Source organism: Vulpes vulpes, chromosome 12, assembly GCF_048418805.1.
Source record: "Vulpes vulpes isolate BD-2025 chromosome 12, VulVul3, whole genome shotgun sequence".
Taxonomy (NCBI): Eukaryota; Metazoa; Chordata; class Mammalia; order Carnivora; family Canidae; genus Vulpes; species Vulpes vulpes.
Genome location: NC_132791.1, coordinates 159,505,454 through 159,528,846, shown reverse-complemented (window position 1 = coordinate 159,528,846; position 23,393 = coordinate 159,505,454). Strand labels below are relative to the sequence as shown.

General features: G+C 61.5%; 1 protein-coding gene across 6 annotated transcripts in view; it reads left to right on the top strand.

Annotated features, from left to right (window-relative positions):
• Positions 1-23,393, top strand: part of MEGF6 (multiple EGF like domains 6) — an 86,648-nt gene that overhangs the window by 25,324 nt on the left and 37,931 nt on the right. For 4 of the 6 annotated variants that reach the window (XR_011996014.1, XM_026005143.2, XM_072731085.1 and 1 more), the window contains exon 5: positions 15,761-15,883. The exons of 1 other annotated variant lie outside the window; for it this stretch is intronic. Coding sequence is in view for 3 of the 5 variants with exons in the window: in XM_026005143.2 (XP_025860928.2) it covers positions 15,761-15,883 (123 nt within the window). In the remaining 2 variants the exon portion in view is untranslated. Of the gene's footprint in view, positions 1-15,760; positions 15,884-18,577; positions 18,823-23,393 lie in introns of those variants that run through there. One more of the 6 variants, XM_072731088.1, reaches the window with a different exon arrangement.

Here is a 23,393-nt window from a genome sequence, read left to right as displayed (position 1 = left end):
AGGCCTCAGGCAGATGTTTTCCCAGTAGCCCACTGGCCTGAAGGGAGCCAGGCAGCTGCCCACTTGCCAAGAAGCCTACTGTGCTGGGCCTCCTTCTCACTGCCCCAGGAATCTGCCCCCGTGGGGGCCTCTCACCCCTCTTACCCAGCCCCTCTTACCCTCTTACTGGCTGTAGGGGCACCTCATGAGTCAATGAAACGAAGCTATCCTCCAAGCTGTTGGTGGAGACTTCAGTATCTAAAGTCCTGGAGCATTCCTACCTGGGGGGTGGGGGGGTCCTGCACTCAGCAGTCCTCTCTGGGGCTGGCTCTGCCTTAGTGGTTGGGCCCCTTCTGCGGGCCACATTGCTGGCTCCTGGCCCAGCTGTGCCCTGGGATCTCATGGAGGGAGGGCCTGAGGTGGCCAGCAGAGCAGCTCTGGGCAGGCTCTGAGCTCTGGGATGGTGCCTCGGCCTCGAGTCCACTCCACCCCACCATGCACTGGCTGCCCACCTGCCAAGCGCTGGCAGCCCAGAGCCCTGCCTCTTCCGGGGGCAAATTCTAGGAAATGTGCTGATAGCTCATTTTCAGGATTCCTGGGGCTCGTGCCTGGCTCCCTATCCCGGCAGGATAATTAACGAGGGGTCTGCAAGCAGGGAGTTGGCATCAGCATCCTGAATCTGCTCTCGGGTCTTGGCGGCTCCAGGCATTCCAGAGCAGGGCCTGGCCCTCTGTGCCCGGGTCGAAATGGGGCCTGGGCAGCATCACGTGGAGCCAGGCCAGCTGATAACAGGGCCGTTACTTCAGGAGGAGGAGGTAGTGGCCCAGGGTGCGGACAGCCTGCTACGCTGGCCTCCTGCCAGCTCTGGCGTCAAGGAGCTGCTGCCCAGGCCCGTCTCCGCTGGGAGCTGGTAGCACCAGGGAGGTCACCTTGCTATTTGGGGTCAGGGCAGGATGAACCTGTGGATTAGCCTTCCATTGGGGGCTCCGGCACAGCTGGCCCTGTGAGCAGAGATCTCGGGAGGGAGGAACCCATGTCCCCACAGAGCCCTGTGCTGCCACCCATCCTGCTTTGTGTCGGGTTTCCGCAGAGCCTGTCTCGAGGCCAGCACAGAGCAGGAAGGAGGCACGCTCCCCGCACATCCATGCTCTCCCTCGTGGGTGTGGCCACCCGACCTGGGGACCATTGACCCTAAGCAAACCATGATGTGCGTTGCCAGGCATGGACCTGGGAACCCCCAGGCAGAGAAATCTAGATGGCTCTGTGGCCACTTGGTTTTACTGGGCAATTTGGAAGATTCTTGGACACTGGATAGCTGGGTCGCCTCACTCGGTTCCTAGTGGGAAAGACTGTGCCTCACCTGGCCCAGACTCAGTGCACCCACCAACAGAAGGGGCATGGGTTCCCGGTCCTGCCCTGAGTGCCTGCCCTCCACTCCCAGCTCTGGGGGGCAGTCTGATGCCCCCGGCACGCCCCTGGCTTTCAGATGGGCTGGCTTCGTGCTCGTTGTCTGTGGGCTCCCTTCCAAAGGACTGGCATTGTCTTTTCTGCTCTGGGACAAGGAAGGGCGAGTTTTGGCAGCAAACGCATGACACGACTTGTTCACCAGGAGAGACACACTCCACACCACATCCACCAAACATCTCCATCCTACACAGAGTGGGTGCAGCACATGTCCCTGTGCGTGTTCCTCTGTGCCCTGGCAGGTGTGCAGGGCAGACCGATCTGCCCTGTGCTGGCCGGGCTTAGGGACCTGCAGAGGGCCAGTGTGTTGTGTGACCATCGAGGCCTCTGGGCCTCTCTGCTATCCCTGGGGACTCTGCATCCAGCACTTGGGATTCCAGACTTGTCCTCCTGGAAGTCAGGGTGGCGGGGCTGGGAGCTGAGGCCTCCTGAGAACCTCTCTCTGAGTGTTTGTGCACCACGAGGATGGGCAGGCTGGGATGGGTGGACTTGGGCTGACCCTGGGCTGGTCCAGGACAGACTACCACCTCCCAGGAGCTGTTGTCCTCTGGGATGAGCATCTCTAGACACTCCCAGCTTGACAAGGGCCCACAGGAGGGGTGGGATGTCGTCCTGGGGAAGAGGTGGCACGGATGAGGTGGCTGGTGCTGGTGTAGGACTCAGCACTGGGCACCAGGCCCATGCAAGGAGCTTCTCTCCAGCCCCTGGGGGGAGAGCATGTCTGTGGTCAGGCGCATCTGGAGCCCATGCAGCCTGTCCCTGTTCTGAGCTGTGTGTGGGGTCACTGTCCTTGGGTCAGCCCTGCAAAGACTATGGGGTAGGGAGCCAGTGATGCTTACACTCCCCCGTGGAGTCCTCTGACTTCAATGAAGGCTTCCTGCCCTGCTTCGTAGGTGAGGTCACTGAGGGGCAATGTTCGGAGCCAGGCTGTGCCCCTGTCTGCCCAGCCTCGGGGTGACTTGGTGTGGGGCTGAGCTGGGCCAAGCTGGGCAGCCTGTTTGTCACTTGGCTGAACTGCAGCAGCAGGTGTGGACACAGGGTGGGTGTAGGCCACGCTGGCAGCTCTGCTCACCGCCTTCTGGGCCGGCCCATCGTCTGTGCCCTGGGAACACATACGGAGTTGGCTGAGCCGCCTCGATTCCAGTGTAAGGGGAAAGATGCCAAGGTCTGTGGGGAGAGGGTGCCCTGCCGTGGCCCAGCCAGCCCTGGGATGTGCCTGCTCGATCCACGGCCTCAGGGAGAGCCTCATGTGTCCACCTGGGAGCATCAGGGGATCGTGCAAGCAGGGTCTTGGGCGGTATGACCCCTTTGTTTGGGGGCCCGGACTGTTGGAGTGCCTGGAGGCTGGTACCCGCCCTCGCCCTTTGAGGCCGCAGACACCCCTGCTCCCCCTGTGGGTGGGCGACAACTGGTGAATGGCTTCGGAGTGGCAGGGTGCCTGGAGGGCTGTCTTTGGGAGTGACACGGGCGCCTGCTCATGCTCAAGTGAACATGGCTTCGTCTCCTGTTTCCAAGGCATAGCCAGGCTGGGCCAGTGGGGATGGCCCTGGGGGGGTGGGTGCAGCTACAGAACAGTCACCCATGCTGCTCCCAGCTGTGAGTGTAGAAGGGCTGAACCTGCCCATTTCTGAAGCCAGGCTCTGGGAAGGGGGAGGCTGGGCCCAAGTCTTGGGTAGCTGCCTGGACTCACCTGGCTGTCTCAGAGCAGAAGCATCTCCCCAGGTGGATGGGGACTTGGTTTCCCCCAGATACTTTGGGATGGTGCTTTTGCTGGGGAGGCTGCCTTGACCTGAGAACCCAGGGTCAGAGGTGGTGGTGGATGCTGGCCCAAGCCCCTCCTTCTACAGACAGGACTGTGTTCTGAAGAGGAGGCACATCTGGCCATGGCCCCTCTCCGTGTGCTCCCATGTGGCAGGCACCGAGCTGAGTCCCTGCTGGGCTTTCTATATGCTACTGGAATGAATGACTGACGTGGGTGACCAATAGCCAGGCCCTCTGTGCACCTGCCGACTACATGTTCTCTTCCTTGGGGGCTCATTGGGGTGGGCAGCCCCCCTGGGAGTCTGGAAGGTGGTGGAGGCCCTGAGGGTGGTGGTGGGGGTAGGGGTCCTGGTGGGACAATGTCACTCTGGAGGCCCCAGGGCAGAGTTCTGGTGGGATGGAGGACATCAGCTGGCCCTGTGCTCTGGGTGGTGTCCCCCGTGGCTTTACCCCATGCAAGGCAGATGTCCACACAAGGCCATGTCCTTGTCCATGCTGATCTCTGCCCTCAGCTGGCACCGGGCTCTGTGGGTGGAGTGAGGAAGGCCCAGAGGCTCAGGGGTGGGGGACATGGGAGCCCCAAGCAAACGGGGCCCTCGACCCCAGCCAGCCAGTGGTGCCCCCAGGGCCTCCAGCCCTGCCAACGCTGTCCTCGGGCAGCAGGAAGGAACCAGAGAACAGCCATGGGGAGGGTGGGGCTTACAGACCCCCTCCTGGAAGGGGCTCCTGCCCCAGCCACCTGGCGGTCAGCTCTTCCTACCTTTGCAGTAGGGCTGGGGCACCGGCGCCCCCTGGTGGCAGCAAGAGGCCAGAGCAGGCTCAGGGGCCGCCTGGGATTTCAGGTTGCCCAACTCTGGGCAGACCAAGCATCAGCCCAGCCCTGTGGTGCCAGGTGTCACTTCTGACAGCTGCTGAGGCCTGAGGGACACTGTGGGAAAGAGAGGATGAGACCCAGATGGTCCCAGGGTGAGAAAATAGGGAGATGGCCTGGGAGTCCCCAGGGGGCAGACTGCGGAGGTGAGATGATGATTCAGGAGTGCCAGGTATGAAGGATGAGCTAGGAGGAGGGGTGGGAGTGATGGGGGCTGCATCAGGGAGGATTGTGGGGGGCTCTGAGGGCTTAAGTATTTATTCACCATGGACGTGAGTGTGGAGATGTGGAGACCTGGCGGGTCCCGGGAGGGATGAGTTTGCAGTGGGTCCTCTAGGGCTCGCCAAGGCGTTTATTTGGCCTGGCTGCTTAGCACACGTTTGTGGAACGTGCACATCCTCGGGACTGCTGAGAGCTCTAAGTCGGGACGGTGAGGGGGCAAACTTGTGTTTTAGGGTCTGCCCAGGGTGCTCAGGCTGGACATCCAGGGAGCCGTGGTGACTCAGGCTAGGGACGGCTGGTGGCCAAAGAGCTGGAGCCGGTGGGGTGGGGAGAGAAGGCCAACTATGGGTACAGGCGAGGGGAGGGGTGATGCCGGCCTAGCTCTGTGTGGGGTGTGAGGGAAAGAGGCAGTTCCCAGGGCCTGGTCTGAGGGGTGGGGGGCATAGTGGTCCCTTTTCTGAAATGGACATGACCAGGGCAGGCAAAGGCCAATGGGTACTTGGAGCTTCTGTTTGGGTCTCTGGGCCAGGAGGGGCGGGCAGGGCTGGGAGGTGCCCTCTGGCCTTGGGGTTTTGCCCAGGGCCCAGGGGGGTGGACACTATAGGGCCTGAGGCTCCAGGCACCAAGGTGGCCACATCAGCCTCTCCGGGCTGTGTTCCTATCTGTAGGTTAGGCCTTTGAATGCCTCTTGAATTCTAAGCCCCAAACATCAGCCTCATCCCTCCTCTTAGAGGCATCTGGGGGCCCAGAGGAGGAGCCAGAGGAGGGCTCTTTACAGAAAACAGACAACTTGTACCCAAATCCCAGACGAAATAATCATCACCTTTAATCTCCCCTCTTTCAGCAAACACTCTTCCAATGAGTATTTGTTGGCTTTCACTGTGTGCCAGGTGCTGCTGGGGGCAGTCCCTGGTGGGGGCAGGGGCAGGCATCCCATCACCAGAGGAGTGATGTGGGTGGTGGAGGGAATGTGTAATCTGGATCTGGCCTGGCACCAAGCATGGGGTCAACATGGGGGCCTGTAGGGAAATGCCCTCGAGGTCTCCGGGGACCTAGAGAGACTGGTGTGGAACTAGGGGCAGTGAGTATCTGCTGAGGTTTTGGGCAGATGGGACAGGCCACTTGCAGAGGTACGTGTGATGTGTGTACGTGGGTGGCACTCACTGTGCAGGGGCCTCAGCTGGCCAACAGAGTGGGAGGCTCCTGGGAAAGTGACCCTCGTGTGGGCTAGAAAGGAGCATGGCTGCGAGGCGGGCGGCACAGAGATGCCCGGGTGGGCAGTCGGATGTCTGTCTGGAGAGCTTGGGGAGAACAGCTTGCTCACTGGAGAGTCAGTCCTGAGAGGGGCCAGCTCTCCCCTCTGCTATAGCCATTGCTCAGGAGCCGGCCAGGGCAGGTGGTACCACCATACCTGCTGTCCTGGACAAGGTGAGCCTGGCCTTGGGGCTCCTGGTGGGCCAGGTACACAGCTGACCAGAGGCTCAAGGGGGTCTAGCTCCACAGTTTCACACCAGAGAGGCATGAAGGGCCAACCAGGCATCAAGCAGGGTGTCAGAGCCCAGTGTCTCTCTGGGGCGGCTGGGTGGCTGGGCTCCCAGCGAGGCCCCAGCCCCCTCTGGGTAGAGTTCCAGGCTCTGCTTCAGGAAAGAGCAGGGAGGTGCTGAGCCCCCCAGCCCTTCCTAATCTTGGCCTAGAAACTGAGCAAGATGCAAAGAGGGTGTCACATCCTGTTGTCTAGACGAGAGGGTGGACGCCTGGTGTCAGGGCCTCTAAGGCCTCTGGATTGCACAGTTCTTAGGTCTCGACTGCAGGGGATTAGATCGGCTATGAGTGGACTGATTGTGTGTCCAGAAATCAAGATTCTTGGGACAGAGAAAAACCTGCACACACGCATGTGCACAATGGACATATGTGTGTACAGTGCAAACAAGTAAGGGCACACATGCACATGTATGCATAATACACACATGGGCAATGCACACGTGCATAATGCAAACGTACATGCACATAGTGCACACGTGCACAATGCAAACATACATATGCACACATGCACACTCATGCACACATGCACAAATGGACATATGTGTGCACAGTGCAAACAAGTATATGCATACATGCACATGTATGCTCAATGCACACTTGTGCAATGCACACATGCACAATGTACACGTGCACAATATACACATGCACAATGCACACGTACATGCATGTGCACACAGTGCACAATGCACACACAAAATGCATGCACAATGCAAACATACACACATATGCACACACAATGTACAATGCACAATGCACACACATGCATACACATGCACACACAACACACATGCACATGCACACACGCACAGTGCACACACATGCATGCATACCTGTGCACAGTGCACACATGCGTGCACACACACACATGCACACAGAAGAGCTGGCTCAGAGTGTGCATGGCTCTGCCCACACCAGCCCTTCCTAAGCTTCACCCCTGTCTAGGGTGCAGCTGCAGTTGCCGAAGCAGTGAGCCATCCCGGGAACTTGGTGATGTAGGGAGTAGAGACCTGGACATTTGGGGAACCAAGGAATGTTCTTGGCTCCCTTCTGGGCCTTTTACATTTTGTCATGTTTTCTGGGAAACAAATGGAAAAAACCCCCATTCCCACATATTTGAATGCTGATTTGTATAAACAGACCAAACTCGATAACTTTCAGAGTAAACAGAGGAACTATGTGATGTCAGAGAAGGCAGTTCAGCGTCCTGGGCTGATGGCAGGAGGTGGGGGAGGCCTTCTGGTCCTTCCCCGGGTCGGTCTACCTCCTCCAGTGTCTCTAGTGATGCCTTAAATCAGTTGCCCACAAGGGGCCTGCTTGGGAAGCCTCTGGGCCCCTGGTCTCTAGCCTGGCTGGAACCCTCCCTCATCTTGCACCTCAGGGCCCTTCCTGGACTGGCAGCTGAGAGTGCCTCCCCCACCTCCCAGCCCCTGTGCCTGGATGAGGTCCCCCAAGCTCTGCTGGAAGCCTGAATGTCCTGGTTCCACCACCTTAACAGGCCAGAGCCAGTGTCAGCCTCTGCCTGGTGGTACTGTGCCCACCCCCCCACCCCCCTGCTGAAGGCAGTCTCCTCTGGTCAGGACTCATCCCCATGGCACCCCCTGCTTGCCAGAGACAAAGGTGTGTTTAGCAGGTGCTTCATGAAAACTTGCAGCCTCACTTGACCTCAGGCTACCTCTGTTCCTGGATGTGGGGACACAGGGGCCAAGAGCTGACCCCTGGAATTCTGGGAGAGGCCTGAAAGAGAGAGGACCCACCACCCCACTCTTGACCAGTCCCTGGGACCTTCTCCCAGAGGGGACTGCCAGGTGACCCTGGAAATCCAGAGTGGGTAAGTCCTGTCTGATTGTGTCTAGGCGACTCACTCTTGGTTTCCATGGTTGCCCTGGAGACCACAGATGGGCAGGAGGCTGATGGGTCCTGGGAAGAACTCCCTTGAACTGGGGAGCATTCCCTGCCTCCTAGGACAGATGTCCTCTTGGAAAACCACGTGAACAGCTCAGTGTTCTTAAACACCTATGGCTGAGTGAAGCAAGTGTGTCTCAAAAGGCCACACACTGTATGATTACAACTATAGGACATTTGGGAAAAATAAAGCCACAGAGAGTGTGCAAGGACCCATGGTTGCCAGGGCTGGGAGAGGACCGGTGGGCTGGTGGGGCCCAGGGGATGTTTAGGGCAGTGAAGCCACTTGTGTGACACTGTCGTGGTGCATACACATTGGTGCACATTTGTCTGACCCCTGGAGTTTTAGCCTCTGGCCCAACCCTGTCCAGAAAGTGTGTCCCTGCCCCTGGGACTGGGCTGGGTGACCTGGCTTTCCTGCTGGGTCTCTGTGCTCTCATGGCCTGCTGCTCAGCCTACCTCTGGACGCCTTGTTCCCTTTGTCTCCTGAGGACCTGCTCAGAGTCATTTGGTTTCTAATTGTCATTGTTACAAATGGTTCTTTTTTTTTTAATATTTATTTATTTATTCATGAGACACACAGAGAGAGAGAGAGAGAGAGAGAGAGAGAGAGGCAGGCAGAGACACAGGCAGAGGGAGAATCAGGCTCCTTGCAGGAGGCTGATGCGGGACTCGATCCCGGATTGTGGAATCATGACCTGAGCCGAAGGCAGCTGCCCAACCGCTGAGCCATGCAGGCGTCCCACAAATGATTCTAATTTGATATTTGAACAGTTAGGTGTTGAGGTTCCTTGTGTGAATTCAGTTCCATCCAGCTAACAGTTTCAGACGTGCCAGTTACCGTGGCAACCTCGTAAGACGTATGTGGCGTCTTCTGCCCCAGGGAGCTCACGGGGGTCTCTTTGGACCCAGGCCACAGAATTCAGCATGGAAGCTGGCACCCAGAGTGGTCCAGGTTACCTGAGGGCCCCGGGACTCCTGGCCGTGGCAGAAGCAGGGAGATGGCCCGCCTGCACAGCCAAAATCACACAGTGCCCGGGTCGGTGGAGTGGGGTGGCGGGGGCAGGGGGTTTGCTCTGTCTGTAACAGGCCGAGCCCACTGTGAAGAGGGGCTCACAGCCAAGCCCCCTCCCCTGGGCAGCGCCGCATAGGTTTTGAGACCCTCCCCAAGGACAGTTTCGTCCTCTAGGGTCAGGGCTGGGTCTGGTGTTGGCTGCGGCCCCTGCTCCCTGCTGCCCCTGGCACACGCCTGCCCAGAGCCAGGAAACTGTACCTTGGCCCTGGTGTGGGAGGGAACGTGGCCTGTGAGCATCAGGACAAGCTGAGGCAGGTGCTGCCTTGCCGGGATAATGTAGGCGAACCCAGAGAGGTTCTGTGTGGCCGTGGGGGGTGAGGGCAGTCTCTGCGTTTCCATAACAGGCTGGTGCAGCCACTGAGGAGGGTCGGGGTCTGGGGTCTGGCTGTGGAGGCCTGAGTCCCAGGCTGGGCCCTGGGGCTGCACTGCTTTGGGCTTTGTTTTTTGATCTGAATGGGATCAAAAGCTGGCTGGGGCCTCAGTGCTCTCTGGGGGCCCCTGGAGACCCCAGGCTGACCTCCACTGTGAGCACCGCTCTCCCTGTTTGAGATGAGGTAACAGGCCCAGAGGGTTTTTGCGATGTGCTGTGTTCACCCAGTACCTGGGAGGCCCAGCCAGCCTGGAGCCCTGTGTGCAGGGCTCAGCCCTACGCCAGCCCTGCCTCACCCAGCTCCCAGCTCGCGTGGAGGGGCAGAGGGGGCCCCTTAGCCCCGGGCATCTGGCATAGGACTCAGGTGGGAATGCCCCAGAAGTGGGAGGGCCTCCCTCGGGAATTCCTGAGGAGGCCTGGGCACGGAGGTGGGTGCGGTGCCCCCCAGAAGCCCAGTATGCTGGCCCCTCCTAAAGGCCTCTGGAGCCTCAGGAGGGAGCATGGCCCTGCCGACACCTTGGTTTCAGCCCCATGACGCTGATTCATGTCTGGCCTCCAGAACCCTGAGAGAATACATTTCTGTTGTTCACGCTCCCAGCTGAGGTCCTTTGTCATCACTGCATCCTCAGGACACTGCACGCCTATTGCTACAGCCGGGAACCCCCTTTCCTGACTCCAGGTGAATTTTCTCTCCTGAGTCAAAGCCACGTCCCCTCTGCAACTTTGCCCTGGGACCCAGGGACCTGGCCTGTACTGGGCCCTATGGCCTTGTCCTTGGTCTGGCCCAGCAGTCACTGTGGTCCTCCAGTCAGGCCTGTCACTGCTTCGCATGCTTCCCATAGCGGCTGCCCCCTAGGCTGGTCAGAAGCCCCCACAGGGGTCTCATGTGACCTATCTTGGGGGCCAGAACTCCTGCCCAAGACACGCAGTTGGGTGCATGGGAGAGGGGTCCCTGGGGGTGGGGCGGGTTGCCCATGCTCGGCCCCACCCTGACGGGCTTCTGAAGCAGGCCCAAACCCATTCTGGCTGGGAGCAGGCATGTGGGCCTGCAGAGCAAGCTCACACAGGGAGCCTCAGTTGTCCCGTCTCCCCTGAGGGAAGCAGGGAGGGGGTGTGGAACATTCCTGGAGAGATAGGCAGGGCAGGCCCCAGCCGCACATCCTGCTGGGGCGGGGGCTCCCCAGGTTGGTGCCGTCATGCTCCTGGGTGCCCTTCTTCCCAGATGCATGGAGTGTGAGAGGCTGCCCGTCCCTCCCAAGGGAGGCACCTTTCCAGGCCCCTTGCACCCGGGGCCCTTTGTGGAGTGAGGCCACCCCCCTTACCTGCGGCTCCTGAGCCTCATGCAGGCGACTGCGGTCCAGCTGGCTTTCATCAGCCCTCTCAGCTGAGACTGGGGAGCAGCCCTGGCCTGTCTGGGTGACACCTGGCTGCAGGAAGGGAGGCTTCTTGGGTCCTTGGCAGGCAGGACCTCATAAATCCTGGCTGCTAACAGGTCGCCTGAGGCCTGGGTGGGCTGGCAGGATGAGGACTGACAATCCCCACAGATTCAAGACCCAGGCATCCCCCCCACCTCCCACTGGGCTTTGGTGGCTGTCTCCTGGGCAGTCTTGGCCTTCATGCTGCAGAGTAAGCCCTCCCCATCCTCATGGGCTCCTCTTTCTCTCAGGCAGGGTGGGTTCCCTTGGCTGTGCCCTCCCTGCTCTGCTTCTTTCTGCAGACTCCCAGCAAGGGACTGGACATGCTTGGGGACACAGGGAAGATGATCTGTGTCCCCTCCACCAGCCAGAAAAACTGTGGGAGCCCTACTGTGAGTTCTGGGGGTAACCAAGTCACACATAGCAGCCTGGCAGGGCAGGGGGTGGGAGGGGAAGTCTGGGTCCCAGGCTGGAGAGTCCGCTGGCCTCATGTGGGTCTCAGGCTGGGCGTGGGGTTAGAGGGAAGAGGATGAGCTGCATCTGGCGTGCGGGGTTGCCTGGGCAGGGGAGGGCGGCCTGGCTCTGAGGCCCTGCTGGCCTGACTGAGGCCCTGGAGCCCTGCCCCTTACCCTCAGAGAGAGAGTGGCTGTGCCTTTTCAGTGTTCCTGCTACCCTCACACCAGGGCCACAGGGCAGCTGGGTCTGTCTGGATGGTGGTGAGGGGCCACGGGGTGCAGTGGGTACTTGGCTGGACAGACTACAGGAAGGCCCAGCTCAGAGCCCGGTGTGTCTGGGCAGAAGGCACGTGCTGTGCTCCACCTGCCCCTCAGCCTCCTGCCTCCCTTGAGGACTGGAAGGCAGTGAAGAACTGAAAGGCCTGAGACCCCATGTGGTTGCTTCCCAGTGGGAAGCCTGCAGCCTGGCTGGTTTGTGGCCAGCGTGCTGTGGCCACTACCCTGCCCTGCCTGCCTAGAGCGACTTGAGACCTGTCCTGCGGGAAGGCATGGCTCCGAGGGCTGCCTCCTGCCCTGTGCGGGGAAAGCCATGCACACTGGGGAACCTGGTGGCCGTGTCTCCAGCACTGGGTGAGGGACTGTGGTGCAGGTCCCTGGGGGCCCCTCCAACTCAGAGCCAGCCTTGACAGCCAAGGTCCCGCCCAGGTCTGGGGGGCTCTTGGTCGTGGGGCACCTGCCTGTGGGAGCCGAGTGGTTGGCACTCTGTGGTGAGGCCAGGCTGGTCTGGCCCTGGGAGCCTGGAGCCCTGTGCCTGTTACCTGTTTCCTGCCTGGGGGCTCTGTTGTCCACAAGCGGCCGCCCAGACCAGGCTGGGCTGGACCTCATGGTTGACCTGAGAGCCCATTGCTGGACCCAGGCTGCCGGTGGATGCTGGGGTGGAGGCCACACTGGCTGTGGGGGTTGGCTAAGGGGCAGCGTGCTGAGGGCTCTTGCTCCACAGTGCCTGGTCACCGGTCAGCTGAAAGGGCAGGGCCTTCAGAGGCTTGCCAGGCGGGGTGGCCACTGGCTACTTTGGACATTTGCTGAGCTGCTCCCACCTGAGCAAGGGCCCTGCCCTTTCAGAGCCTGCTAGGAACTGAGGCCAGATCCCCCTTCCTTCTGAAGCATGGTGAGGGATCCAGTTGGAGGAGCGCTTTTCTTTTTGCTTTTCTTTTTGACTTGAAATGCACATAATGTAAAACTGGCCCTTTTAAAGTGGACAACACAGTGGCACTTAGCACATTTGCACTCTTGTGCACCACCACCCCTCCCTAGCTCCAAACATGGTCACTGGCCCTAAGGAGACCCTGTGGCTGTAGGCCAGCCCCTCCCCATGTCCCCTAGGCCTCAGCAACCGCCCACCTGCTTTCTGAGTCTGGAGTGGCCTGCCCTGTGTGGCTGCCGCCGTCCGGCCTCTCTCATGGAGAGGAACGTTGCCGCGGTTCCCCAACATTCACGTATGAGTGGCCATTTGAGTCTCACTTTCGAGGCTTCCGGGCACATGGATTGCTGGCTCCCTTGCTGACTCTTGAACTTGTTGTGGGAGGTATTATTTTCTACTGGTGGAAGGGCCTTCCCAGGGTGGGGAGGGCCGGGGGCTCCCGTCCTGTCCTGCAGCCTGATCTCTTGCTCCCCAGCTCTTCCCACCGCCAGCAGATTTGGGGGGGCAGGGGTCCCTGGGGCTTGCATTGGAGCCAGGGAGGGCCAGCATTTCTGAGTCAGCATCTATGTTCCACGCTCACGGGGGGCCCTGGCTTGAAGGTCAGAGGCAGCCTCCCTCCTGTGACCCCCAGTCTCCCTGGACGGATTCCAGATTCCGGGGAAGTATTGCCATGTTCTCCTGTGGGTTGGGGGGCACTGCTATGCTCGTTGTATAAGGGGCCAGGGTCTCTGGACATGAGCTTCCCCAGCACTTGTGATGCTCTCCGGAGCAGTGTGCTCTCTGCCGGCATCCAGGGCGTCCTGACAGGCCTGGCTCCAGGTGAGGGATTGGCTCATAGCAGGGTCAGAGTGGGGCTAGGACCTGGCCTGGGGTCTCCTGACCCTGCTGGGCTTGGGCTTCCCTGGAGATATACCAGACTGAGGGGCCTATGTGGTGCTCAGCCCGCTGGGTTGTGAGATGCACCCCCAGCCTGAAGGGCAGTGAGACTGCCTGGGGAGGTCTCCTGGGCTGCAGCTCTGCTCAAGTGAAACTCTGGTCCACGCATGACAAGCCAGAGCTGGATGGGGTGCTAGCTGCAGAGAGGAGTGGGGGCTGTGGGGGTCACTTCTGGAATTCGGGCTCCAGGGCACCTGATGTGGGGTTCTTGGTGAATTGATGGATCACTCTATAAGCAGTCAACCAATGAGGTCTGTGGGACATGTCGACGGGTCAGTACCTCCCAGGATTTGCTTCCAAAAACCCCTAGGCAGCTCCAGGCTCCTGTGTAGACCTGGAGCCCTGACAGAGACAGGGCTGGGGGCCGTGTGGGGAGAAGCCCTCCCAGCCCCTGGACCTGTCCTTCCTTCCCCTGGCTGCTTCACGTGTTCGAAGCCCTTTGGCCCAGGCCTGGGGTACCCACAGCTGCCCCCTAGCCCTGTCCACGGGTGCAGTAGAATTTTAAAAAGCTGGCTTTGAGAGGGGCCTGCTGGAGGGGACAGTAAACAGGTGATCTGGTGCACTTCCACCCTCCAAGCAGGTGACTCTATACCTGAGGTGTGGAGTCTGGGCCCTTCCCACTGCATCATCCCCTCCGTCTCCTGTGTTCTCCCCCTGCCCAGGACAGTGGGGTCCCTCATCTGCATCCTTGACTCCCAGATTCGTGCACACAGGGGTTTAACAGAAGGGAGCCTGCCGAATCCACCCTGCCCCCCTCTCCGGCCCTGGTCAGGGTCACCTCCTGCTTAGTCTGGGCTGCCATTTCCTGAGGAAGGGACTTGGCCGGGGGCAGCCACTTGCCTGTTCTGCTTCTCTTGAGGAGGCTGTTGGTGTGATGTTTGTTCAGGATTTGCCGAGGGTGTCTTGTTGCCCGCTGTGTGCTGGCCTGGGCCAGTGGGGTCCTGTCCCCATGCTGAGGACGGACAGTCCAGCTGTGGATGGACACAGGTGCCGAGCAGCCTGCTGAGGCAGAGCCACAAGGGGCGCAGCCCAGTCAGGGAGCGGGGAGCTTCCTGGGGGTTCTGGAGCCAAGAGGTACAGCACGGGGCTCAGGGTCACAGCACAGCTGTGCAGATGCAGCGGGTGCCTCCAGGGGTGCCATCCAGGGCTACAGGCAGAGCGACCCAGCAGGCGCCTATCATGAGCTGCTACACCAGTACTGGGGGCTTTTTCATGGGTGTGGGGCAGCCGTGGGGTTAGGGTAGGATGCTGCTGGGGGCACCTGGTGCTAGAGGGGCCATCTGTGCCTGGGCCCTGTGAACCCTGCATGCCAGCAGCTCTGAGGGAGCTCCTGTGGCCCGTGGCCCGCCTGCCTGGCCACATGCCCTCCTACTCCTCACGAGTGGCTCGAATGCCAGGACATGTCTTGGAGCTTCTCTGTGCCCCTCTCACCTGGCCACTCCTTGTCTTGGGGGGCCGCCTCTGTGCTGTCTCCCCAGGCCCATGCTGACTCCGGCCCTGGGCACCCAGTGTTGACCCCTGGGCTGGGCTGGCCCCTGTCTCCTCCTGTGTAACTCTCTAGGAATTCCCAGAAAATTCCTGGTGTTAACCTCCATGGGCCTCGGCTGATGGTTGTGTTCCATCAATCACATGGAGAGTTGTGGCCATAGCCTTTGGCTCTGTAGCCTGAGCCCAACTCGGGGTCTTCCAGGGACCTTCCAAGGGAGGGGCAGAGATGATGAAGCCATCAGGGGAGGCCTGGACTTGGTGGGAATGCCAGCATGGGGTGGGGCATGGGTGGTTCACTGAGCCCCTGTGCAGGGACTGTTCCCCGTGTGGCCAGGAAGGATCTGGTGCTTTCCAGTCTAGCACCCAGTGGGCCATGCCAGCACCTGGCTGTCTGTGGCCTGTGGCACAATGAGGTCTCTGCATGGTCTGTGCCTGCCTCTGGGTGATGTTGCCCACGAACCCATGGGAGCCTTGGCCTTTGGCCTTGAGAGGCCAGGAGGAGAGCAGAGCCCCTCAGATCTCAGGGGTGGGGGGTGCTGGGCGTGTGGAGCTCCCCCTGCTATCCCACAGGCAGTTGCAGCTCTATAGGGTCCCCAGCAGGCTGGGATCAGGAGCATGTGGGGCAGCGATGCAGGTCTGGGGGCCGCCGTGAGGGGCTCTCCTGGCCTCAACAGCTGGGGGGAAGCCTGGTTTCCTTGGAACACTGACCGTGGGACCAGAACATGTGCACAGGCCCTTCTTCTGTAGACCGGTGGGGCAGGTATGGTTCCTCTCTGGGGGCGCAGGGCCCACTCCTGGGCCAAGATGTACATGGTGGCCTTCCAAAAAAATCATTCTCAATGCTGTAGACAGGCTGCTTGCCCTGGGTGTGCGGAGACCCAGGTACCCGGCCTTCCTTGCTGCGGGATTGACATGTCAAGTGTCCCCCTGTCGTGGGGCCTGTCTGCAGGGGTGAGGTTTGCCTGTCTCTGCTGGTCAGGGCCCTCGTGTGGCCTTTTGGGTCTGGGTGATGGGCCTTGGGATGGGTAGTGGCTGGGAGGGAGCTTCCCAGCGCTCACCAGTGTCCCCTGCCCTCACAGACGTGAACGAGTGTGCCAGCGGCAATGGGGGCTGTGAAGACCAGTGCTACAACACCGTGGGGGGCTTCTACTGCCGCTGCCCCCCCGGCCACCAGCTGCAGGGAGACGGCAGGACCTGCCAAGGTAGACCCCAAGCCCAGCCCATGTTGCCCACTGCCACGATCCACCACTGTGGGCTGCGTCAATACTGCATCCCTGCCCCAGCTCGTCTCTGGGTGGTGCCCGGGTGGCGGGGTCCTCTCTGCTCAACCCACTCATCGTGGCTTTAGGGTATCCATGTGTGTCTGAAAACGAGCCTTGGGCACCTCAGAGAGCCTGATGTGGGTGGGGGGCACCTGGGGGCTGTGCTGCGGGAGATGTAGCTGGGGAGGGAGGGTAGGTGGAGGGCTGACCAGCCCAAGCTCAGGCAGTGGGGCCTCAGGAGGCAGGGATGATGGGCTGTGTGCCTGAGCATGTGTGGGGCTCCGGTGGGTGCAGAGCCCCAACTAGGGCTTCCCAAGGCCTGGGCTGGACATGTTGGCTAGCCCCCAGGTCTGCTCCCCACCTCAGCCTTGTGGTTGCTGGCAGGCTGTCAGCAACATTGAGAACAGATGGAAGATTCCCCGGGGGTGAGGAGGGAGAGGACCAATTAGGGTCCCCTGGCACCCCCTCACACTCCTTTGTCTGCTCTAGACCCCACTTGACCCCTAACCTCAGGGCCAGGTCTGGGCAGCATGGGCCAACAGCATGTGCTCCCTTACCCATACTGGACAGTCACCCCATCTCTGTGCCCCAGAATTCCTTTCCAGAGAAGGACATTGACTCCTGCTGTGCCAGCGGGAGCTGTCCGTCAGGGGGCTGGGAGGGGCACAGCCTGTTGGAATGGGGCCTGGGGGTGGTGGAGGTGCTTTGCAAACATGGGGGGTGGTCCTTATTGGAATGGAGTCTGGGGGTGGCAGAGGTACTCTGCAAACATGGGAGTGGTCCCTGTTGGAACGGGGTCTGGGGGCGGCGGAGGTGCTCTGCAAACACGGGGGGCATTCCCTGTGCGGAGTCTTGTTTCCAGTGTTTTCGTGGCCAGAAGGAGGTCGTAGGGAGGGAAGCAAGTGCAGCAGGGCGGGGGTCCTATGCCTGGCAGGGAGGGTGAGAAGCCCAGGCTGAGTGAGAAGGGAGTCCTGCTTTGGCCTTGGTTCACCGTCTGTGACATGGGCCCCCTGCGGATGATAGAACTTGTGTGGTCTGTACCCCCCAGGACCCACAGAGTGCAGGGGCCCCTAGGCCCGGCTGCTGACAGCTGCCCTCCTGCCAAATCCAGATGTCCAGCAGCCCATCGACATTTTAGGAATCCAGGGTGGAGGTTTGGCACCAAGGAGGAGCATTTCTGGCATCCATGGTAGAGTCCTGGGGGTCCCGCCTGGGAACACCTGCCAGTGCCTTCAGAGCCCAGTGGCTGGACAAATCTCTCCTCCACTGACAGCCTGTACCCCCCAGGCGGGGAGGACGGTTGACGTAGTGAGCGAATCAAGGGGCCCAGGGCCTGCAAGGCCCACGGCAAGTCCTGTGAGCGTCAACTCCCTGGCCAGCCTCGCCGGCCTCCATGTGCCATAGGGATGCCCACATGCAAGATGCACACTTCTTCCCCTGAGGTCGCCCGGGCCCCAGCGCACGCAGGTGCCCTTGGAGGGTCCTGGTTCCAGCCCCCAGCTGCTGCCGGCACACTGCCCAGTCTCAGTGGGCCTGGCCCTTTGGGGCCTCAGCTTGGCATCGGGGTCTCCATGCTGGGAAGCTGCTGTGTGCTCCTTCTGGGCTGGCTTGTGCTCAGTCTGAGGTGGAGTCAGAGTCCCCACCATGAGGGGCTTTCTAGCCCAGTGGCCTCCCAGACGGACTGGATCCTGGGTTTCCCATCCTGCCTCTCCTGGTCCTTGGCCCCTAGAGCTGGGCAAGCACCCCCCAGCCCTCGTCCATGACCAGGAGGCCCGGGGGAGGGCGCTGGGGCTGCTCCAGAGCTTGGGGGTCTGACCTGGGCTCTGGGCTCCCAGGGCTGACTTGGGGCCAGGTGTGCCCACAGATGTGTCTGCCGGTCCTGGAAGATAAGTCTGCATTCCAGCCGGTGACCAGAGCCCTGCACGGAGCTGGCCCAGCACAGGCTCTGCAAATGAGACCTCTCCAAGTTCCTCTGGGAAGCTTTGGAATCCCTTAATCCACTGGGTCCCGGAGTGCAGGCGAGGTTGCCGCCATCTGGCAGAGCTGTCAGAGGGCCGTGCCGCAGACAAAATGACCAGGAGGGGAGGGCAGGCTGGGGGGATTGGCCTCAGACCCCGTGTCCTGCTGCGCTGGCCCTTTCTTCCCCGCCCAGGCCGCTCCCTGGCCTCGGCCCCTGGGAGTTTGCCGACCCCTGGCCCTGCGTGTTTGGGATGGCTGGGGCTCGGAGTCACCGCGCGGCCGGCAGCCGAGAGCCGAGCGCCTGCTGTGTTTTCTCTGTCCCCCTGCCAGCCCAGCCCAGCCCCCCTGGAACGGCAGCCCCGCCAGCAAACAGGACTGCTACGGCGGCCGTGAGTGAGCAGGGCCGGCGGGAAATCAAGACGTTACCTCCGAGGGAAGGGCGGCTCTGCTCGCTCCCACGTAGCGTGGTGTGCCCCGAGTTGATGGTGGGGTGAGCCCAGAAACCGCTCAGAGTGATGAATTGACTATAAAACCCTGAGTGCTGGCACGGGAGCCTGGCCGGAGGGTGCCTTGGCCCTCGCTCCGGGAGCGTTGCCAGCCCCGTGTGCTTGTCATGTTCTGGGAGACCGTCCTGGAGCGGGGGCCGGGAAGGCCGGGAAGGAGGCCGGAGCAGGCGCATCCCCGAGGTGAGGCTGCACGCCTGCTGCGGCTTCTCTTGCTCCCCAGGGTGTGCTCTCTGACCTGAGGGCCCTGAGTTTATGGAGGCGCAGGCCCTGGGAAGAGATGCCGACTGCCTTGTGAACCTCACGCCCTGGCAGCCAGGGGGCCCGGAGCCCCCTTCCAGGACTGCCTGGCTTTCCACGTCAGCACCTCTGCAAAGGTCGTTCCAGGGCCAGGCTTTGGTGTCTGCAAGGCCCAGGGTGAGTCTCAGCCTCGTACCTTGTGACTCTGAGCCTCATTCTCCTTATCTAGAAAGTGGGACGAAAAAGACTCTTTGCCTCTCAGGGAACTGGAAGGGCCCTGGGAAGTGTCTCGAGGCCGGTGGCCCAGTGTCTGTGCAGACCCCCTGCCCCAGGCCTGCTTTGGCTGGGGGGGCTGTGTGTGTGTGTGTGCAGGGGGCGGGGTGGAGAGGACTCTCCCAACCTGAGCTGAACCCCTCCTCACTGGCCTTGGGGTCCTTGCCTCTTGACCAGGGTCCTCAGGGGCAAGGCCCTGAGGTCAGGGAGACCACATTGAAGCCAGGGTGGGGGGTTCCCAACTGGCAGGTGTTCTTGCCTGCCCTGAGCCCCCCCACCCTGCAACCGCTGGCTGGTTGGGTACTCATTCTGGAGTGCCCCATCAGGAACCAGTGTCCAGGCTTCATGCAAGGCCAGATGGTGTGGCCCAAAGGCCACCGTGACACTGTAACAGCTGGGCTCCCCCAGCTGAGACTGAGGTCTCAGCTTCAGTCTCAGGGGACGCTGATGCAGTGCTTTGGAGAGAATCGAGGTGTCTCCTGGGGGGAGGGGATGTGAGGCCCATAGGCCTGCTTTCCCACGGCAGGAGACCCACTGTTCCCACGGCTCCAACCCCCCTCCTTCCAGGAGATAAGGGCGGTCCTGGGGGAGGGGCCATGGGGGGCTGCCAGGGGGCTGTGCAGGGAGCAGGCTTCCTCCGGGTGGGAGTCCTCCCTCGGCCCAACAGGAGCACAGCTGACTCCCTTCTGGGGGTGCTGGGCACGCCCAGCCCTGTTCTGTGGTTCCTCCTTGGCTGCGGGTGGGAGGGGGGCAGCAGAGCTGGGGTCTGCATCCAGGTGTCTGTGAGAAGCCTGTGGGTGCTCGAGGCTGTCTCCCAGCCCCCATAGGCCAGGCTTGGGCGTCTGCACTGAGCACATGGTTCTGCTGGCCCGTGGCCCCTGGGGGACATCATGGGGACCTGCTGTGAGGCACATGTGCCTGGGGTGGTGTGGGCACAAAGGGACCTCTCTCTGGGCCGCCTGCCCACCCCCACCCACTTTGGCTGTGACCACGGGCTTCAGGCCTGTCTTTATCCTGGGAAGCAGCCGAGACACAGCCGGACAAGTGCTTCTCTCTCACTCCCACTCTGCCTGGCCGGACTCCTGGCCTGGCCTTCCCTGGCCTCCTGGAGATGGCTGCAGGCTCTCACCGTCCCGAGGGAGAGGCAGGAATGTGGGAAGTGACAGGCCTTGATTGGGAGCCTCCAGGACTCCGGCCTGGGCTGGGAGGGCTGTGGGCTGACTGGAGCCAGCTGTGCTGTCCTGCAGCGGTGCCCTCCTGGGGGCATGGCAAGCTGCTAGGGACCCTCGTCCCGGTGCCCAGGTGGCACCTGCCTGCACTTCCATCGACCCTTCATGGGGTGGGGGTGGACTTTTCCTGACCCCACCTGGAATAACACTTGGTGCCTTCGATGGAAGTGTGACTCACCAGTGGTCCCTGTGAGTCTTGAGAAAGGTTTTATCATGTAAGATCTGCATCTCCCAGGATAACCCTGCTCTTGCTGAGTCAGGAGAATGGGAAGGGTGGCAGTTGTCCTGGTGACCTCAAGAAGGAATCCGTGTCCTGTCCAGCCTACACTGCTTGCCAGGCCTGCTCTGCTGCTCAGTGCTCAGGCTGCCCTGGGGCCCATCTTATACCAGGCAGCAGGAGGCCCCGAGGGGCAGCAGTACACCTGGGGTCCCAGCTGGGGGCGGGCAGTAAAGCCCAGGGTGACTTCCTGGGTGCTCAGGCCCCATCTGGGGGCACCCTCCCTGTGTCCTCTGGCTTGCTGGCTTCTCTGGAGTTGGAGGGGCTTCTCCTTCATCCCCCGCTGTCCAAGCAGGCCATGTGTGCCACACAGTGGGTGTCCAGCATGTATCTGTTGGGTGACCTCTGGTATGGATGTGAAACCCTGGACGAGAGAGGCTGCCAGGTAGGCTCATCATGCACCTGTGGGCCTCAGAGCCCAGCATGAACTCGGGCCTCTGGTCACTCCTACAAGGGCCTGGTCCCGTGGCCTCCTGGCCTCTGGACACAGGCGAGCAAGCCCAGCTGAGAACCGCCATCCTTCCGGGCAGGATGGCGGCATTTCCGACCAGGCGTGTGAGGCCAGAGGCCTCCTCTGACGGAAGCGCTGAGAGCCAAACACTTTCATTTCCCAGCCCTGTTTGTTCCTCTAGTGAACAGATTCTGGTAGGTACGCCCTTGGTTAGGACCAAGGCAGGAGAAATGATAGCCGTCCCCATCGGCCGTCAGGGCCGCTGGCAGCAGAAGGACCACAGCCTGCCCCACGGCCTGCCCGCCCCCCTGAGCCATGGCGTGGTTGTCGGGAGGGGACCTCAGATGTGCAGCCTGCAGGTGCCCACACGGCTGAGTGCCCCCGTGCCCGAGGCCAGCTGTAGGGCCTGTGGGTGGATGCCGAGGTGCGGGGTGAGAGCTGGATGCAGGGCTTGGAAAGGCCGGATTCACATCCCTGAGCCTGATGTACCACAGGTGTGGCCGGGGTGGGGGCTGAGTAACTGCTGGAGGCCATGGTCCTCAGCTCGGGGCTCGGTGAGAGGAGGTGGACACGGGCTAACAGGGAGCCCCGCCTGGCCAGGCAGTGCTGTGGGGAGGGCACCGCACACGAGTCAGGCCTGCCCCAGAAGGTTCCACTGCTGAGCTGGGCACCTGCTGTGTGGGGCAGCCACTTTCACCCAGTGTCCAGCCCCCGGATTGGATTCTCCTGCCCCAGGTCTCTGTCCCTCCCTGTGGAGTGACGGCCGCACCTTCCCCACCCTCCCTGGCTCTTCTCCAGGTGTCTGTGGGAGGCAGGTCTGGGCTGAGTCTCCACTCCCGTCACTCTCCACACCCACTGGCTTCTGACCCCATCCAGCCCCAGCCAGACCCCAGAATCCCATGGACAAACCCTCCTCACTCCCTGCTCCCCAGGGTCTGGCCAGAGCAGCTCTGGGGCAAAGGGGCAGCTGTACCAGAATGCCGAGGGTGAGAGCTCTTCCTCCCGCCTGTGGTGAGATGCCAGGACTAGTGTGTCTTCCGTGAACAGACCCTAGGGAGCGGGTGTGGGTGCTCAGAGCCAGGCTCCTGTCTGGCCGGGTCAGGGTGGGGAGTCCACTGGGCTTAATCCTTGTCCCTCTGCATGTCATGTGAACAGCATCCAGCTGTGTGCTCAGCCTGAGCACTGGGTGGCCTTGGGTACTTGTGCGGTGGCATCGAGTCCTCAGACAGGAGGGGCCAATGGGCAGCCCTGCCTGCTTCAGGCTTGGGCACCCAAAGGGAGCCTATGTGCTGGCTGGCCCTGGGCACTGGCACAGCTGGCTTCCACCCTGTGGCCACAACGTCCTGCAGTCAGGCTTGGCCTTTGGGTGAGGAAGGCCCAGCGGGAGGGTGACCAACGGCCTGGCACCTGTGTGGGTTGTTGGATGCAGGCCTGGTGATGTGCTTGACCATCTCTCTGAGTGGCTGCACTGGACCAGGGCCAGGCACACGGCTTCAGCCAGCCTCCCTGCCTTGCATCCTCCCCTCCTGCCTCTGTGGCAGCAACCCTGCACCTGCCCGGATGTCCTCTTACGAGCCCCTGTGTACACCCGCCCCCTTCCCTTGCTTCCTGGCCACAAGCTGGCTCAACACCTTCTCCAGGAAACCTCTCCATCAATCAGTCTCTGTGTCCTCTCCTCTGGGTGCAGCGTGAGCTCTGGGGCTGTCCCTGGGTCTCTGGCAGCTCAGTGTCCTCAGTGAGAGCCAGGCCTTGAGGGCTGTGCCCAAGGTGGAGGCTGTCCACATTCCAGGACTCTGGTGCTCCTGGGGTGAGACCTGGCCTCCCCGCTGCCTTTGTATGACAGCCGGGGAGTGAGGCCAGGTGGCCGGCAGCCACAGGGAGGGCCGGTCACGCGCATCCATGCATGCACGCACGTGTGTGGGCGCCCTCCAGAATGGCACTGGGCTGGTGCTCCTTGGGTGCCTCCTGGAGCAGACCAGGCCTTGGGCACTCTGGCTGTGGTGCTGGCATCCGAGGCCCCCCAAGCTGGCTGGTCCCCGGAGGAGAGCATATGTGAGGGAGGCTGCTCTACCTGGGGCTCTCCTGGGGGGCCATGTGTGAAAGAGAAGGGGGCTCCCCTATTTCCGCCTGGCTTCAGCCAGGGCAGCTGCAGTCAGGAATGGCAACTGGGCTCTCGGAAACTACTGTGGTTTTAATTTTCCTTCCCTCTGCTTGGGTGAGGAGTCCAGCCGGGTAATGGGTTTACCATGAGGCTGGTGCTAGGACCAGCTGGCTCCCTGCTCCTGAAATAAACTTAGCAGCAGCCCATTGAGGGGTGAGGTGGTAGAGAGGGGGTAGAGAGGGGCAGGGGAAGGGGTGGGCAGGCAGGGTGGACCATGTGTGGCCCCAGACCAGAAGCTGACCTCCTGCCGTGGGCTGGGCTCTGGAGGAAACAGCCAGGCAGGGTGTTCATTCCCCAAGGGACCAGAGGTGGCAGGGAGGACTTTGGGATGAGAAGCCCTGAGCCCCATGTAAGGCA